General features: G+C 43.7%; 1 protein-coding gene and 2 long non-coding RNA genes across 8 annotated transcripts in view; 2 read left to right on the top strand and 1 right to left on the bottom strand.

Annotated features, from left to right (window-relative positions):
* FSTL4 (follistatin like 4) overlaps positions 1-18,398 on the bottom strand; it is a 471,313-nt gene that overhangs the window by 7,786 nt on the left and 445,129 nt on the right. For all 6 annotated transcript variants that reach the window (XM_072957366.1, XM_072957368.1, XM_072957375.1 and 3 more), the window contains 3 exons: positions 11,835-11,984; positions 7,492-7,599; positions 479-588 (listed from right to left, as the gene is read on the bottom strand). In XM_072957366.1, the coding sequence (XP_072813467.1) occupies positions 479-588; positions 7,492-7,599; positions 11,835-11,984 (368 nt within the window). The remainder of the gene's footprint in view (positions 1-478; positions 589-7,491; positions 7,600-11,834; positions 11,985-18,398) is intronic.
* LOC140693819 (uncharacterized) lies at positions 2,514-17,910 on the top strand. Its single transcript, XR_012069521.1, has 4 exons — positions 2,514-2,597; positions 2,983-3,138; positions 10,020-10,167; positions 16,052-17,910. It is a non-coding gene; the product is annotated as an uncharacterized lncRNA (long non-coding RNA).
* Positions 7,222-9,911, top strand: LOC140693843 (uncharacterized). The gene is made up of 3 exons (XR_012069550.1): positions 7,222-7,668; positions 8,012-8,067; positions 9,711-9,911. It is a non-coding gene; the product is annotated as an uncharacterized lncRNA (long non-coding RNA).

The following is an 18,398-nucleotide window of genomic DNA, read 5'->3' as shown; positions in this document are numbered from 1 at the left end:
CTTAGCAGAGAATGAGGCAGAATGGGGCACTGAAAGGAGAGCTGACTTTGCATTTAGTCTGACTCTGCCAGTTTCTGGCTGTGTGACTTTGGCCAGTGTCAACTTCTGTGAGCTTCAGTTTCCTCATCTATAAAACAGGTTTGAGACCACCTCTGCTAGTTTTTTACATCAAGCAAGGAGAGGGAACTCAACTAACCACAGCTGTTTCCTTCTTTCCTCTACTGTCTTCACCCAAGGATGAGACTTCCTGACCTCACTGGGTCCCTGAGGGCATTAGGAGCTGGGTACCTTCCTTAAATTTAACAGTTAAGGACTAGGGATGGTTCGATTTCTCTGTCCCTTTCTGATGGGGTCCAAAGGAAGTCCAGAAGGAGTGAGGGAGATACTGAAAAGGAGCAGGGCCCTCCTGGGTGAAGCTCCCCCATGCAGGGCTGAGCCGGGGCAAGGAGCAGCTTAGGTCATTGCAGGGCAGTCTTACCTGATGTGGTTGATGATGAGATTTGTTGAGGGAATGAAGAAGTCGTCCACTCCTGCAAAGGGTGTGTGGATGAGCTGCTGGCCCTGGCCGGTGCTGGCTTCCGTGATCACCTACCACATAGAAGGGAGTCCTTGTGAGAGCCCATGCAAGCAGGGGGTTGCAAACCCGCAGACATCTGGAGACCCCAGCAGACAGGCTGCTTGTGAGAGAGACGCTGGGCAGGCCAGTCTCAGGGAAGGGGTGAGGGCAGCAGAGTGGGAGCTGCTTGGGAATGTCGTAGGCAGGGGCCCATCCTTCCTGGGAGAGGAAGGTTGGGGCAGGGGTCATCGCCTGCATTGTTCCCTCCTGCTCTGCCAGGCCTGCCTCTGACTGCACATTGTCAGCTGCTGTGATGTGATAGCAGTGAACACTTGCAGGGACCATGTCAGGGCTTCTGAAGATCCCCAGAATGGAAACATGTCTGCTCAGAGACAAGTTCCCCTACAACAGGTAATCCCATCTTCTCAACACCTAGACCACCCTGGGAAGAGAGAGAGCGAGCTTTGAAATAACGAGAATGTTAGATGGTGGAATTGTGTACTGGTTCTGTATTTCTCCTGATGCCTGGTGCCGGGCTGTTGAGCGTCTCTGTCACACCCTGCTCGCAGAGGCATCTCTGACAACTGACTCCATCGTTTATTAGAGAAGGCAGCATCCTTTCAGAGATGCCAGCCATTTAGATGCCTGTGATTAGAATGCTGGGGAGGGTTCCAGTTTCACAAAGGGGACTTGCTGTGAGAAGTGAAGAATTAGGTCCTGTGTTTTGTACAAATTTGTAGTGACAGAGCATGGCTGCCTCTGTTCTCCTGGAGGTAACACTTTTTCTCCCCTGTGATCTTGGCAGGAGGCAACTTGAGCCGTTCTTTGGTGTGTGTCCCTGCTGTGTCTGTATTAGGGAAGGGCCCACTGGCAGCCCAGAACTGAGCCAAGTGATGTCTGAGGTGAGACAGGATGATAGAATGGTTTGGAGGTCCTGCCAGAAAGCCCCCTGTAGTCAGGCTGGGCTTCCGGCCATCAGCAGTGAGGCTTTGGGCACGGGCAGGCCAGAGACACCTCTTGCCTTCTGCATGTGCTCTGAGCCTCCAAGCTCAGGCGCTCACCCAGAAAGGTGGCAGACCTGCAGCCAGATAAGGGGCTTGGCCAGCTTGTGGGCAGTTTTGGCTGGAGCACCCCAGGGGCAGGCCCAGACCCTCTGAGCAGGACAGGAGGCAGACACTAGACCCAGACCAGGGAGGTGAGACGCTTTTCCTGATCTTCATTTTGTGGCCGTGTATACAGAAGGAAGGATCCAGATTTTGGCAGCCTGAGGCTGAGGACATTGTCTGGTGGGCCTTTGTGACTCTCATGGCTTAGAGCTCTGGATGCTTTTTACCTTTTAAGGGTGGGACTGCCTTCTGGCTCTTACTCCAGCCTCAAACCTGCCCTAGGAAGCAGGCCGGGTGCTGTTTGTCTTGTCATAAAAGTTTTTTGAATCATGTGTCCCTCAGGGGGTCAGCTGGCAGAATGCCGGAGTAGAATGATGAGGGCTGTGATATTCAGTCTTGGGGCAGCTCTACAGTTAGGTTATTTTCCTGTGATTAAAAAATAAATGGCCAAATGACACCTCCACGGCAGGTCCATGGCACAAAACTCAGAAGTGGGCACTGAGAACATATCAGTATCAGGAAACTGGATCTTAGGGAGTCTGGGCGAAAATGCCAGAGAATTCCAAGAAGCCATGCAATGATTGCTTGGTATCAGGCCTGTCATTTTAGCTTATAACAGAGATGGAAAATTACAGGCTGTCAGCGGTCAGTGTCACTCACGCTTCACCATTCTGACACCCTATATTCAGAGGTTACTTCATCAAAACCCAGTAGTCATGGGCCATTGAACTGATGTGGGCTCATCAGCCTTGTTTCTCTAGTGAGTCACGAGTTCCTTCTTGGCCTGTGTCCTAGCACATGGCTTGGCACGTTTGTAAGCAAGAGATCACTGTTGAGCCTCTCAAAGTTGCTGGCTCTTTGGCTTGGTTCAGGAGGTGCACACTGGTGGCTGGATAGCAGGAGATTTTATTGGGTTAGGTGGTAATCAGCATGAGGTGAGGAAGTCTGAGCGTCAGCTTCAGGGGGATGGACGAAGACAGCTGAGAGGTGACAGCTGCGGAAGGGCAGGGCACAAAGTACCAAGTGGGACAGGCTGAGAGGCAGCTAAAAGCTGGGCCTGGGAGTGAGGTGGCATGAGTGTGATGGGCAGGATTCAAGAAGATGCCAGAGGTTCGAACACTGGCTCCTGGGGGAGAGCCTTGGTGGAATGAGCCTCATTTATAGGCCTGCTTTCATGTAGTCAGAGCAAAGTTTGTTTAACCAGTTCTTTAGTGTTGGATATTTAGAAACAGTAGGATATTATTTTGAATGTTTTGTAAATATGAACAATTCAGTAACACAGTGTTGGAGCTAAATCTTTGTCTCCATCCCTGATCACAGCCTGTGATGTCAGGTTGCTGGACTGGAGGTAGTGTTTTGAGGCTTCTGGTTCACATTTCCAAATGGCTTACCACAAAGTTGTGCCTGCTGACATTCCTCGGAGCAGCTTTTGCAAGCAGTGGTTTCCTGAACCCTACCTAGCCTACAGAGATGAAGGTAGGTTTATTTAGTCAATTTCATTTTCTTGTCATAGTCATTTTCTTAGACTTTCCAATTATGGTGATGGTGAGCCGCATGGTCTAATTCCTGTTATTAATTAAAATGCTTTTAGTGTTTTGTCATTTAGGTAAAATTTGATCTAGGTTTCTAGGAAAAGGTCTTCATCATGTTTATGAATTTCCTTTTATTCCTGTTTTTAGGTTTGTTTTATTAAGAATGCCTGCTGCATTTAGTTAAATGCCTTTCTAGCACTTATTGAAAATATTATAATTTTCTTCTGTTTTAATTAGCTTGTGTTATAAAAAATGTTGACTGATTTCCTGAGAGGGAACCATCACTGCCTCCCAGGAATTTTTTCCTTGCTTGAGCATTTAGATGCACTGTTGGACTCTATTTTTAATACTAAGGAGCTGCACATTTTCCCTGCTATGGTCTGGGATAGTTCAAATCATACTGAAATTATATTTTGAATGTTTGATAAAACTCAGCTGTACATTTTTCTGTGGTAGAGCTTATCTTTAAAAAACCTCTTCTCAGGTAATTGTTCATTTTCAAGTTTTCCTTTTCTTAGGTCAGTTCATTTTTTTCTGCACTTTTCAAGCAATTGTCCATTTCTTTATCAGATTTCCAAAGGGTTTCCTAGTTATTGTTTGTTCTTTGTTTTGTTTCTACTAATTTCAGTCTTCTAAATAATTCCTTCCTGCCAGTTAGTTTGTTCTTTTTCTAATTTCTTAATACACATACTTCCTCTGCAGGTTGTTTTTTTTTTTTTTTAACATTTTTTTATTGAGTTATAGTCATTTTACAATGATGTGTCAAATCCCAGCGTAGAGCACAATTTTCCAGTTATACATGAACATACATAAATTCATTGTCAGATTTTTTTTTTTGCTGTGAGCTACCACAAGATCTTGTATATATTTCCCTGTGCTATACAGTATAATCTTGTTTATCTAGTCTACATATGCCTGTCAGTATCTACAAATTTTGAACTCCCAGTCTGTCCCTTCCCAATCCTCTCCCCCTTGGCAACCACAAGTTTGTATTCTATGTCTATGAGTCTCTTTCTGTTTTGTATTTATGTTCTTCTTTTTTTTTTTTTTGGAGTCCACATATGAGCGATCTCATATGGTAACATTCTTTCTCTTTCTGGCTTATTTCACTTAGAATGACATTCTCCAGGGACATCCATGTTGCTGCAAATGACGTTATGTTGTCGTTTTTTATGGCTGAATAGTATTCCATTGTATAAATATACCACATCATCTTTATCCAGTCATCTGTTGATGGACATTTAGGCTGTTTCTGTGTCATGGCTATTGTAAATAGTGCTGCTATGAACATTGAGGTGCCGGTGTCTTTTTGAAGTAGGGTTCCTTCTGGATATATGCCCAGGAGCAGGACTCCTGGGTCATAGGGTAAGTCTATTCCTAGTCTTTTGAGGAATCTCCATACTGTTTTCCATAGTGGCTGCACCAAACCGCATTCCCCCCAGCAGGCTTTTAAGTCACAAGTATTCCTTGTGCACAGCGTTCTCTGTGTCCACAGGTTTTGCTGAGAGGAGTCTCGTATTCGTTGCTTTTGAGACAGTTTGTAATTTCCCTTTTAATTTCCTCTTTGATCAGCAGCTATCTAGGAGTGTTTCCTTATTAGGCCACATTTTAATTATTTTAATTATCAGATAATGTAGCCTATAACATCGACTGTTACAAAATTTGTTAAAATTTTCTTTGTAATTACTGATACATGAACCTGTGGAAAAATTTTTTTGGCAGAGGAAAGGGTTCCTTTATATTAAACCAGGTTCCTTACTCATATTAATTTTCCCATGCCATTATTTTGTCTTTTCGGTATGTACAACTTAGGTGCAGTTTAAATCAAGTTCTCCTTGTATTTTAAATCACTGTTGTTTTATGTATTTAGTTATGTTGTTTGCTATGTCTTGGCTGTTCATCTTCACATAGTATCTCTCCTTAGGCTGTTTAGTGCATTTAACCTTACATTTCACCTTGTCTGATATTAATATTACACCCATGCATATCTTATTGTTCCCCTATCATCACTATTCCCACTCCTTTCAGTTCAGCTTTTTATTCTCACCTTGCTTCATGTGTTTCTTGTAAACAGGTCATAGCTAGTTTTCTTTCCCTCCCTCCCTTCCAAAGCCAATGTGATCATCTCTGCTTTTAACAGGAGAAATCAGTTTGTCACATTGGGAATAAGTAGATATTTAACTTTCTCAACTATTAATTTCATACAGTATTCTCTATAGCGTCTCTTATCCCCATAAGATGACATTTTTGAGTGTTTTTACTACTCTTTCCTCCACTCCCTACTCTTACTGAAATAATTTATCACTTTTAGTTATAGGCGGGTATCAGACTTTCAGTGCATCTCTTCTAATTCAAATGTCTTTATTTAACACCTACACACTTCCAGATAGTCTCTCCTCATCGATAGTATTTTAATTTTGGACCTTCCTCTCTAGGTTTATTACTTAGGGCTGTCTCCTCTTAGTGTTCTCCATCTTGATGTCTCTGATCTGGTTCATCTGATGTTTTTCTGGTATCTTCCATGATACACTCTCTGAATTCTTGCACATCCTCAGGCCTTTCTTCTGTCCTGAAAGGTAAATGATACCTTGGCGATCAGCCCTTTTATCTTAGTAACATGGATATGTGATCCTGTGGTCTCGGAGCTGCTGTTGCAGGTGGGAAGTCCAATGCCAACCTGGCGGTTCTTTCTTTTACAGGTGATTTGTTCTTTCTGCCTTGAAATTTCTAGTATTTTCACACCTATTCCTGGAAGTCCAGAGTTTTAGCAAGAAGAGCAGAAATGTGGTGTTCCTCATCGATTTAGTTGGGAACTTGTAGATCCCTTTCAATCTATGTGATAAACTTTTTCAACTTGGAAGTTTTATTCCCAATTTATTTAATGTTTGACTCCATTCCAGCTGTTACCATTTCTCTTTCTAAATTTCTTTGGACTTTGAAACTCCTTTTGAGACTTCACATCTCAGTCTTTTCATATATATTTGTTCTGTGACTTGAGAGATTTTCTTGCTCTTTATCTTTCAGGCTACTATTTTGAGTCTCAGTAGGAACCATGCCTTTTCAACTCATCTACTGCAGTTTTAAATTAGGAAATCATTTTTGTTAATTTTTATTTCTGGAAAACTTTTTTTAGTAGTCCCTCCTCTCGAATTTTCTTATATGCTTTCTTACAGTTACCAGACTAAATTTCCAGGCTTATATTCTGTTCTGAGAGACCTTTATTCTGGCCCCTGAGTCCTCTCAGTGAGTTGCTGTTAGCTGTCATCAGCTTGCTGGGGCCCAGGACAGGTTGATGGTGTCCGCAGAGCAGCAACAGTCTCAGTTTACAGGTGGTGAAAGAGTGTCCTTCCCCTGGCCCAGCACAGGTAGGCAAGGCAGATGGCCAGTCCCTGGGAGGAAGCTTCTGGAGACTGTGTGTCCCTGACCTCTTACCAATCTTGGGAACAGGGTGAACTTGGCTCCATTTGCAGCCCTTCTCATCTGAGGTTCTGGGAGAGAATATAAGCCTACAATCCCGAGGTATCCATCGTATGCAATGAATTAACACCTCTCCTGTGCCTCTAGAACAGTTCTATGCACCATCTTTGGGAGAGTTAAGGAAACAAGCATTCAAAGCACTTTTTGTAGGGCTTCCTCGTCTTATGTACCCTTGATGAGAAAGGCTGAGCCAGGCACACTCAACGCCGGGTTGGTGTTGACCTTCCCCGACTGGTGGAGGAGGGAATCCCCGAGGCCTCCTGGGCCCAAGCTCTTCCCAGGAGGCAGCACAGTGCAGTGGCTGAATGTATGCTGAGGGTTGGACCAGGGCCAGTTATTAACCTTCCCTGTACCCGAGCACACCGGGAGCTCTCAGTAGTAACGTGTGAACATACTGGCTGCTTTCTCCTTCCTTACTAGCCAGCGCTTGCTGTGACACTGTCCCCCAGCCCACACGGCCCAAGGTGAGGAAAGCCCTGGCTCCTTTCTCACTGCTTGGAGTCCAGAGGCTCATTCCTGCTTGGCCCCAGGAGCTCCTGGCTTAGGAGAGACAGGTGGTGTAGGTGGGTGGGGGCCAAGAGCCACATTCTGGTTGTCATGACATCAGAATCCTATCCATCATCAGTATTTTTGTCTTGGACAGCAGACCTGGCTGATTAACTGCTCCAAAGGGTATTGTCCTGAGGTGTTTTCTACTATCTCCTCAGCCTCCATGGACATATATTAGATAAATGTGATTAGCCACCTAGGGAAGCAGGAGACATCTGTCAGACAGGGAGAGAGTCCTTTCCTGCAGGTGGCTTCCATGTGCTCAACATACCTGGAGGCTCGGTTGGGACTTGTGCACGTCTCCCCAGCTCAGGACCCACACTTGGTCGTGTGACTTGTCGTAGGACAGCTTTGCCGGCAGGGGGTCCACACCTATGGACTTGAAAAAAATAGCAACAAGTTGGTCATTGATGTTGCAGAAGCTGATTCATTTCTGGGCCACTCTTGGGTGAGTGGAAAGCCAGCTTAGCAGCTTTGGCAATGAGCCTGTTTGGGAACCCAGGGCAAAACCCTTGTGGGTTTGTCTTCAGAGGCATAAAGTTGGTTGTCAATAATGTTCTCCCTTTTAAAAACTTTTTGTACATTTTACTTAAAGGGGAACCAGATCATCTTGGCAAAAGCCTCAACACAGAGGCTTTCCATTTTCCACTCAAGAATCAGTTTCAGGACCCTCCTATCACCTCTCCTGGAAGCCTTTGGGGCCTCTTGACCTCTCAGCGTTCCCCAGCTCCTCCCACGGGGCCATCTGACTTTGAGATACCCATTAATACCTGTCTCATAACTTGGCGCAGATGCTGCCTGGTACATCCTTCACCTGGAGCCCCTAGGACTCTGACTGCAGCACAAGGTAGTCTTTTCCTACTACTGTAACTCACATTCTGCTGTCTCCCGGGGACAGAGCTTCCCCAGTGGCCTGGTCAAATGGAAATGTTTTCTCCTTCTCATAATATAGTATAAGTTCTAAACCTCTGTTTCATGATACACATCCTCTGACTATGACCCCTGCCCTTTCTGGCATTGGCCAGTCTCTTAAGCACTCCCTTTCTTCATCAAGACACTGCCTTCTCTGACACTTTCTCTGTCCCCAAGTTTGGTGACTTCATTCAAATCCCTGCTTTCTCAGTTCCTTCTTGGTTTCAATGATATTTTCTTCCTCCCCAATGCAGCCACCATAACTTACACTTTGTCAATACAAGTTCTGAAATTTCAGTTTTAATCCACCATAGTCTAGCCTGTCTGGGTTGGGGGTGGGGAGCTATCATCTCTGTCCTATTGGTTAAAAATTCTCTAAAGAAATGTCTGTGGAGTCTCTGAGTCCACTTTTTCTTCATTGCTTCACTGAACTGTTTTTGAGCTTCATGGCAAATTCACAGATCACTTTGTGATCCTTCTCTTGACATTTCAGCAAGATTCCACATGGTTAACTATTCCCTTCTAGAAGTGTTTTCTTCACTCAGCCTCCCACCTCTCTGGCTTCTCTTCCTCATCCTGACATCTAGCTACTTCTAAATGTTGGCTTGTGCCACGTCTTCATCTCTGACCTCCTTCTGTCTACATCCTTTCCCTAAGTGAGCTCATTGAATGTATAGCTATAGTTTCAAATAATCCACTATACTCTGATAACTTTAGAATTCATTCCTCTGTTGATGACCTCAACATACACACAAAAAAGAACTCTTGATTTTGCCCACCTCTGCTGAAATATATTTCTTCTCCAGTCATCACCACTTTTGAAGTCTCCTTTTACTTTCCTGCTCTACTTAAAACTTCCTGTGCCCTGAAGCCCCAAGCAGATGGTGTATCTGTTTTCCTATGCTTCACATACCCCAGGTCCTTTGTTCCTGCCTCCAGCTACTCCTCCTTGTTTCTATCATCTGCCAGCTTCTCTTCATTTACCAAAGCCTGCAGTCTGGCACTGTCTTCATCTACCCAGAGCTTCTTAGCCCACCAGTAATGATAACCACCTTGACACTGTCACTAATATTTTGTTGTCTCTCTCTCTTAAAAACCTTGATTACACATTCTCCTCCAGCTACCCCATTTGTCTGCCCTCTTCCCAAACTTCCCTTAAGTCTGGAGTTCAGGCATTCTCTCTCCTTTCTGCTTGACTTTCTCCAATCATATTTCATATTCTCATTCTGAGCTAGTGTAGAGAAGGAGACTGAAAAGCTAAACGAGAATACATATGTGTAACTGAATCACTTTGATTCACAGTGTTTCAGGTATACAGCAGCTATACTTCAGTAAAAAATAAACATTAACAAAACTATAGGATTAACATAAATCGATAAACATTAATATAATTCTCAAAACCCTGCTCACTGGTCTGACTTTAAATTTGCACACACGATCCTTAAGTGGGCCTTCACTATGGCCCCCCCAGTCCTGCCTCATTCTCCTGGTCAGTTCCACCTCACATACAATTTCAGCTCTTTCCTCAGACCTCCAGCCTTAGTGATAATTCTCCTTCTTTCTTCACTGAGAAAACAGGGACAACCAGAAGAGAAGGTCATCCACCTATCACCAACTGTATCACATATTTGCACCTGTGCCTGAATACTTTCCATTTCCTTCTGTTATGACAAAAGAATGTGCTTTCCGTCCAAGACTAGCATCGCCACCTGCATGCCCTGGATCCCACGGACACCTGCCTGCTGTGGTGACGCAGAAGAAAGGGGAGAGTTGTGGGAGCAGTTTTCCCCGTTAGCATGCAAATGCTGTAATGTCACCTTCTTTAAAAGTTTTTTGCATTCTCTTCCAGCTAATGCCTCATTTGTCTACTTTTACTCACATTTACAGCAAAACCCTTCAAAATGGCTGGCTGTATTCACCATCTCCACTCCTTCCCTTACGACTCGAACTTGAATCCACTCCTGCAGGCTCGTGTTCTGCCATTATCATCCTACCTGTTCCTGCCAAGGGGATCCATGTGGCACCAAATCCAAAGGTTAGTTCTCAATCTTCATAACATACAAATGCCGTCAGCAACATATGACGCCACTGGCCGTGAACTCTCCCTTAAAACGCTCTTTTTTGGGCTTCTGGAATACCACCCTTTCCTCACTTTCTTTCTACCTTTCAGGCTACTCTTTCCTGGTCCCCTTTGTTGGCTTCCTCTCTCATCCCTGATCTTTATCAGGAGTACTTCAGGGCTCCACCCTTGACCTCTATGCTATCAGCGATTTTCTCCAGTTCTCTGGGTTTAACACAGTTCATATGGCCACGATACCCAAGCTGATGTCTCCAGCCTAGACCTCTCCTTTGACAACAGACCCTTTTATCCAATTGCTTCCTTGACACCTCTACTTAACTATATTCTAGAGCAGCTTAAACTTAACAGATCCAAAACTGAATTCCTAATTCTCCCCTCTGTTTCATGACCTGTACCCCCCTGTCTTGCTCAAAGTCTCTATTATAGTGTATTAGTTTCATATTGCTCCAGTAACACTGCCACCAACTTGGTGGCTTAAGACAACACAAATTTATTCTCTTACAGTTCTGGAGGCTCGAAGTCCAAAATTAATTTCACCGAGCAAAATCAGTATGTCTGCAAGGTGGTGCTCCCTCTAGGGGTTCTAGGGGAGAATGCATTTCATTGACTTCCAGCCTCTAGAGCTGCACTCCTTGGCTCACAGTCCCTTCCACCAATCTTCGAAGCCAGCATTGTAACAAACTTAATTTAGTCCTTATATTGCCTCCTTCTCCTGTCGTCACATTTCTTCTTGCCTCCCCCTCTTGAGGATAATTGCGCCTTGCAATTAAAGCTCACCCAGAAAATCCAGGGTTAACTCTTCCATTTCAAAATCCTTAATTTAAATTTAATCACACCTGCAAAGTCCCCTTTGTCATACACGGTGACATCATAGGTTCTTGGGATTAGGATGTGGACATCTTGGCGGCCATTATTCAACCCAGCAGAAGATCCTTTGGACCTCACATTTAAATGTATCAAGACTGATCACTTCTCACCACCTCCACTGGTGTCATCATCTCTTACCTGGATTATTTCAGTGGCCACATCTCTACATAATCTTCCATTATGCTCTTAATTGAGCAGCAGGTCGACTCTCAAAATGTCAGATTATGTCACCCTCTTGATTAAAACACTCATAGTGGCTTGCTATCTCAGTGGACTTTCTTTAACCCTGACTTTGCACATCCCACTCTTCCCTTCATCACTCTACTCTAGCCCCACTGCCTTTCCCTCTGCTGCCAGAGCAGGAATCCCACTTGGCATTCAGATCTCAGATTCTGTTCACCTCTGGAGGGAGGAGCCACTTTAACAAAGTCCTGCAGTTCCTCTGTCCTATATAACCTGTAAATAGCTCTGACTGTCTACAGCGCCCTGAACTTCTGATTGAGGGTCTGTCTCCCCAACTAGAAGTTGTTCGGCTTGCATATTGATGGTTGTTTTCCAAGCACCTAGACCAAAGTATGGCACATAGTAGGTGATGTTTGATGAGAAATGCACATGAATCTTCTTCGCCTTCCCCCTAAGTCTGACCACCTCTCCTAGAGCTGGGGAGTATGCAGAAGGCAGAGGGCTGTGTGTGTCAGGCTGTGCCCCAGCACCACAGTCCCCTCCATCCCTCCCCCTCCCTCCGAGAGATGTACCTGGAGGACTTTCTGGGCTTGCACGTCGACCACGAGGACTCTGCTCAGCGCTGGCTGGGCCACGTAGATGTAGCGGTGCCTGACGTTCACGGCTGAAGCCCACTGGCAGGGCTGGGTGGCACCTCCTTCCCTTTGAGGACAGATTTCTTCCTGTGGAGGAGACAGGCTGCCATGGGTCTTCTTAATCCTGTTCTCCCCACCATTGCTAGGTTCCTTCTCCCCTGATGCTCCCCCTCTCAGGCTCCTTTGCATCCACAGAGCACAGCACACGTGCATTCCTGCATCTCCAGCTTTTCCTTTCCGGTTCTGCTCATCTTTCACTTCCTCCTGCTCCTTCTAAGGCTGTCACTCTCCGTCAGCAGCTGCCAGATCCATGTTCTTCCACTCCGGTGTGCTACCTCCTCCCTCTCCTCATCCCCATCCATCACGTAAAACACTTCTGTTAATGGCTAGACTCCTGAAAGAGTTACCTACACACTCTGTCTGCTGCCACACGTCCCACATGCTCCTTAATCTTCTGGCTTTAGTCCTCAGCACAGAGCTGGCTGTGTTCTCACCAAGCTCCATGTAGACTTCTCAGTTACTAAATTAAACCTCCACCACCATTTAAATGAACCTGGGGCAATCTCTGACACTGTGTTGACTATCTGTCATTCTTTTCCCTCCTTCCTCTCCAGTGGCTGATCCTTCTCTGTCACTCAATCCTATCCCTTTGCTGATATGTAGAGCTGGAAGGCTCAGGGTTCACTCCTGAATGACTTCTCTCAACTCCACTGCCTTTGTTAATCTTTGTTAATCCAAACCTATGACTTTAAATACAGTCTATGTGCTTACAACTCCCAAATTTGTATCTTTAGCTCAGCCAGCCTTCTTCTCTGAATTCCAGACTCAATAGCCCATGACTTAGCTCTACTTGGTTAATTTACATCTCAAACTTGTAAGTATAAAGTCAACTCTCAATGTTACTTACCAAGACTGCTCATTCCATTGAAAAAAAAAAAAAGGGCAGCTCCCTTTTTACTTCCTTAAACCAAAACCTTTGAGGTCATCTTTACTCCACTTTTGCTGTGCACGCCCTCGGCCTTCATCCAATGCATCAAAAGGCCTTCGGCTTTACCTTCAACAATATATTCAGTGTAGAATGTAGTTTGGTACAGCCATTATGGAAAATAGTATGGAGATTCCTCACAAAAAAAACTAAAAATAGACTTACCGTATGATCCAGCAATCCCGCTTCTGGGCATATATCCGGAGGGAACTCTAATTCTAAAAGACACCTGCACCCCAACGTTCATAGCAACACTATAGACAACAGCCAAGACATGGAAGCAACCTAAATGTCCATCAACAGATGACTGGATAAAGAAGTTGTGGTGTATTTATACACTAGAATACTACTCAGCCATAAGAAAGAATAAAATAACGCCATTTGCAGCAATTTAAGTAAGCCAGAAAGAGAAAGAAAAATACTCTATGATAGCACTCATATGCGGAATTATGACCTTATCTACAAAACAAAAACAGACTTGCAGACATAGTAAACAATCGTATGGTTACTGGGGAAAGTGGGTGGAAAGGGATAAATTTGGGAGTTTGAGATTTACAAACGCTAGCCACTATATATAAAAATAGATTTAAAAAAGTTTCTTCTGTACAGCACAGGGAACTATGTTCAATATCTTGTAATAACATTTAATGAAAATGAATCTATGTATGTATATGCATGACTGGGACACTGTGCTGTACACCAGAAACTGACACATTGTAACTGATGCTACTTCAATTAAAAAAAACATATATTCAGAATTGAACACATTTACCACTTCTACCTCAGGCCACTGGGCTCAAGCCAAATCTGTCCTTTGAGTAATTGCTTGAGCATCCAGACTGTGCTCCTTGATTCCACAGAAATACAAGTTGGCTCAACTCCCTCCACCCCAATAACAACCCTTCTCACTAAGAACAAGGTCCAAGTCTTACCTGAAGCCAACAAAGCCACAAACATCTCGGGCTTTTCTCTCCCTTTCCCACGCGCCCCGTGCAGGTGGCATGCCACCCTCCTGCACCTGTGCATTGGTTGTTCCCCAGATGTCAACCTGGTTTATTTCCTCATGTCCTTCAGGTGTTGACTTAAGTGACACCTTCCTGAGACGCCTTCTCTAGCCTCACCTAGTTCAGTGCTGCCCCCTCCACCCTCACCTTGATGCACTTCTCATCTAGCACTTGACCTTCTGCCTTTGTCTACATGGGTTTAGCGTTCCTTCTTTCCCTAGATTGTAAGCTCCTTGAGAGCAGAAGCTCTTTGTTGGGCTCACTGCTAGACACTCAACACCTAGTAAAGTGCCTGACACAGAATTGGTGCTTAAGATATATTGTTAAGCTCCGTTCATTTCTTGCTTCCTTCCTATCAAGCCTTCCATCCGTCCATCTGCCAACCCATGAACCTGCCTATCCATAGACTCAACTTTCCTTCCTTCCCTCCCTCCCTTTCTCTCTCCCTTTCTCTCTTCCTTCCTTTCCCTTCTCTCTTTTTTCCTCTCTCTCCCTTCCACCCTCTGTTTCTTTCTCCCTTCCTCCCTCCCCATCCACCAACCCATCTATCTACCTACCTTTTTACCTATTGATTGGTCCAGTCACACACCCTGTGATAAATCGATCTAACAGTCCAACTCCCTATCCACCCACCAATTTTCCTGCCTTCCTCCCTTCTTCTCTTCTTTCTCTTCCTCCCTTCCTCTCTCCTTCCTGATCAATCGATCTACCTACCTACCTATATATCTATAATCTATCTAACTTATATCCTGTCTATCCACCCAGCCACCCACTTTTTGACCCATCTATCTGGGAACCTATCTCCCTATCCATCCTTCCTTTCTCTCTCTCGTTCCTTTCCAATCTAGCTAGCTAGCTAGCTACCAGGCTATCTCCCTCCCTCTATGTCTGTCTTTTTACCTACCTATCCATTCATCCAGGCACACTCTTTGGATCCATACCTCTAGAAACCTACCTCACTCTTCCTTCCTTCCTTCGATCTATCAGCCTACCTATTATCAACCTACCTATCCACCCACCCACCCATTATTCTGTTTCTTTACCTACCTATCAGTTCATCCAGGGACACACCTTTTGATACATCGATCTAGGAACCTACTACCCTATCCACCCACACAGCTACCTTTCCTTCCTCCCTCTCTTCCATCTACCTCTCGCTTTCCCTGACTGCGCAGCCACGCACCCTCCTATTTATCTATCTCTTTACATACCTATCCTTTCGTCCAGGCACCGTGCGCTTTGGATACATACATATGGAAATCTACCTCATTATACTCCTTCCTTCCTTCCTATCTACCTACTTACTTATCACCCACCCTCCTATTCTTTTTTTTACCTGCCTTTCTTTCTGTCGCCTATTTATCACTCACCTTCCCCCTCTGTCTCTGTCTCTATGTATCTATCTTTTAGCCTGCCTGCACAGGTATGCATCCTATTTGTCTGTTTCTTTACCTACCTATCCATTTGTCCAGGCACACACACTTTGGATCCATACATCTAGAAACTTACCTCCCCACACTTCTTTTTTTCTTTCTTTGTCTCTCTCTCTTTCTATGAGCCTACCTATCCACCCTCCTATCTTTTTGTTTCTTTACGTACCTATCAATTTGTCCAGCCACACACCTTTGGGTTCATCTATCTATGAACCTACATCCCTGTCCACCCACCTTCTTTTCTTTCTCTCTCTCCCTCCCTCCCCATCCATCCACCCAGGAAAGAAAAAAATAACGTATTTCTTGATCTTACCTTTACGTCTTAAGTCTTTACTCCATTTGAGTTTATTTTTGTATATGGTATTAGAGAATCTTCTAGCAGTAGCTGTCCAGTTTTTTTCACACCGTTATTGAAGAAAGTGTCTTTTCTTCATTTTATATACTTGCAACCATTGTTTATGTTAACCATAAGTGAATGGGTTTATTTCTGGACTTTCTATCCTATTCCATTTATCTACATAAATGCCTCCACCATACTGTTTTGATTACTGTATCTTGTAGTATAAAGTACTTAAATGTAAGACCAGATATTATGAAAGTCCTAGAGGAAAACAAAGGCAGAACGCTCTTGGACATAAATCGTACCAATATAATTTCTTGAACCAGCTCATGGAGTAATGGAAATAAAAGCTAAAATAAACCAACGAGGTGTCATTAAATGCTTTTGCACAGCTAACGATACCATCACTAAAAGAAAAAGAGAATCTACAGAATGGGAGAAGATATTTGCAAGTGATGTGACCAACAAGGGACTAATTTCCAAAATATCCTAACAGTTTATACACCTTAATATCAGAAAAACAAGCAGCCCATTAAAAAATGTGCAGAAGACCTAAACAAACCTCTCTCCAGAGAAGACATCCAGATGTCCAACAAGCACATGTAAAGATGCTCAACATCAGTAATTGTCAGAAAACTGCAAATCAAAACTACAGTGAAGTATCACCTCACACCAGGCAAAATGGCCATCATTGAAAAGTCCACGAACAATAGATGCTGTAAAGGGTGCTGAGAATAGGGAACCCTCCTACACTGTTGGTGGGAGTATAGTTTGGTGCAGCCACTATGGAGGACAGTATGGAGGCTCCTAAAAAAAACTGAGAATAGACTTACCATGTGATCCAGCACTCCTGGGGATATATCCAGAGAAAAATAAAATTCAAAAAGACACATGCCCCACAGTGTTCATAGCAGCACTATTTACAATAGTTTGGCCATCAAAACAACTCAACTGTCAATCAATAGATGACTGGATAAAGAAGATGTGATACATGTATACAAATGGAACATTACTCAGCCATAAAAAAGAATAAAATAATGACTTTTGCAGCAATATGGATGGACCTGAAGATCGTCATTCTAAGTGAACTGGGCCAGAAAGAGAAAGAAAAATGCTATATGATATATTATGTGGAATCTAAAAAAAAAATGACACAAATGAACTACTTATTCAAGAAATCAATCATCTAAGTTACAAATAATATGTGTAAGCACATTTGACTGTCCTTTATGATTGGATTACCTCATTATGTTGATTCTTATTTTGTGGTTGGCTTTATTCCCTTGAGAATTATGTAAGTTTAAAAATCTAGAGCTAAAGCTGTAATCTTAGAAACAATGAGCAGTACATCTAAGTAAACTAAAACAAAGTGCAGTATATTGTATATGTTGCATTTACATGGAATATAATGCATATGTGCAAACTGTAGTAATTCTACCTAATAAAACTGTAAAAGGGGGAAAAACACTAAAAATAGACTTACTGTATGATCCAACAATCTCACTCCTGGGCATATATCCTTAGAAGAATATAATTCAAAAAGACACATGCACCCTAATGTTCACAGCAGCACTATATAGGATAGCCAGGACATGGAAACAACTCAAATGTCAATCAACAGATGACAGGACAAAGAAGATGTGGTCTATACACATACACACAATGGAATACTACTCAGCCATAAAATAATGCCATTTGAAGCAACATGGATGGACCTGGAGATTGTCATTCTAGGTGAAGTAAGCCAGAAAGAGAAAGAAAAATGCCGTATATCACTTGTAAGTGGAATCTAAAAAAGACACAAATGAACTACTTTTTATTTGTAACTTAGATGATTGATTTCTTCAATATGTGTAAGCACAGCTGACTGTCCTTTATGACTGGATTACCACATTCTGTTGATTCTTATTTTGTGGTTGGCTTTATCCCTTTGCTAACTATGTAAATTTAAAAAGCTAAAGCTCTAAACTGTTCTTAGAAACAATGAACAGTACATATATGTAAAAAAAAGATATTTTTTGAACAAAAAATGAGTGCAAAGGGGGCCTTCTTTTCCCTTGTCTTCCATGATATACATTCTCATGTTTGTCATTCTGACTCTGGCCTGTCGCTGTCTCAGTCTTTGTGGTTCACCTTGGTCTTTCTGCCCCTTCACTGCTGATAATCCTCAGGGTTGTGCTAGTGCTCAACTCAAATCACTCACACCCACCTTTCTGCCATCCTAGCTTTAGCTGGTGCTTGCAGGTTAATGGTTCCCAGATCTTTGCTTTAGCTCAGAACCACCGTTTCCAGTTCCCATGTGGTCCTCTTATAGTCATCTCATACTCAACCATCCACACCTGACTTGTTCCTCACCTCCATCCCTGCTCTTCCTTCTGGGTCCCCATCAGCATCTGGTCAGCCAAGTTCAAAGCATCTTTGATTCTTCTCCTACACAACTCATCATCCTCACTGAGTCCTTCTCCTGTTCCACTGGCCACTCTCTATCATCACGTCTCATCCTCACAATAACCCCAATCTGCATGTGGGAAAATGGAGGCTTAGAGGGGTTGAGTAACTGTTCTGAAGCCACTCAGCCTGCTGAGTGATGGCAGTGGGATCTGCACCTACCTGCACAGATCTTAGTTCTAAAGCCTGTCCCCTTACCTGTTAATCCTGCTGCTTCACGCTGGACAAAGTGGACATCTAGTCCAGCAGAGAGGCTGGAGATGCTCCAACCTCCTACTCACTCAGCACTTT

This window comes from Vicugna pacos, chromosome 3 (assembly GCF_048564905.1).
Source record: "Vicugna pacos chromosome 3, VicPac4, whole genome shotgun sequence".
NCBI classification, from domain to species: domain Eukaryota; kingdom Metazoa; phylum Chordata; class Mammalia; order Artiodactyla; family Camelidae; genus Vicugna; species Vicugna pacos.
This window is presented reverse-complemented; position numbering and strand designations above follow the sequence as displayed.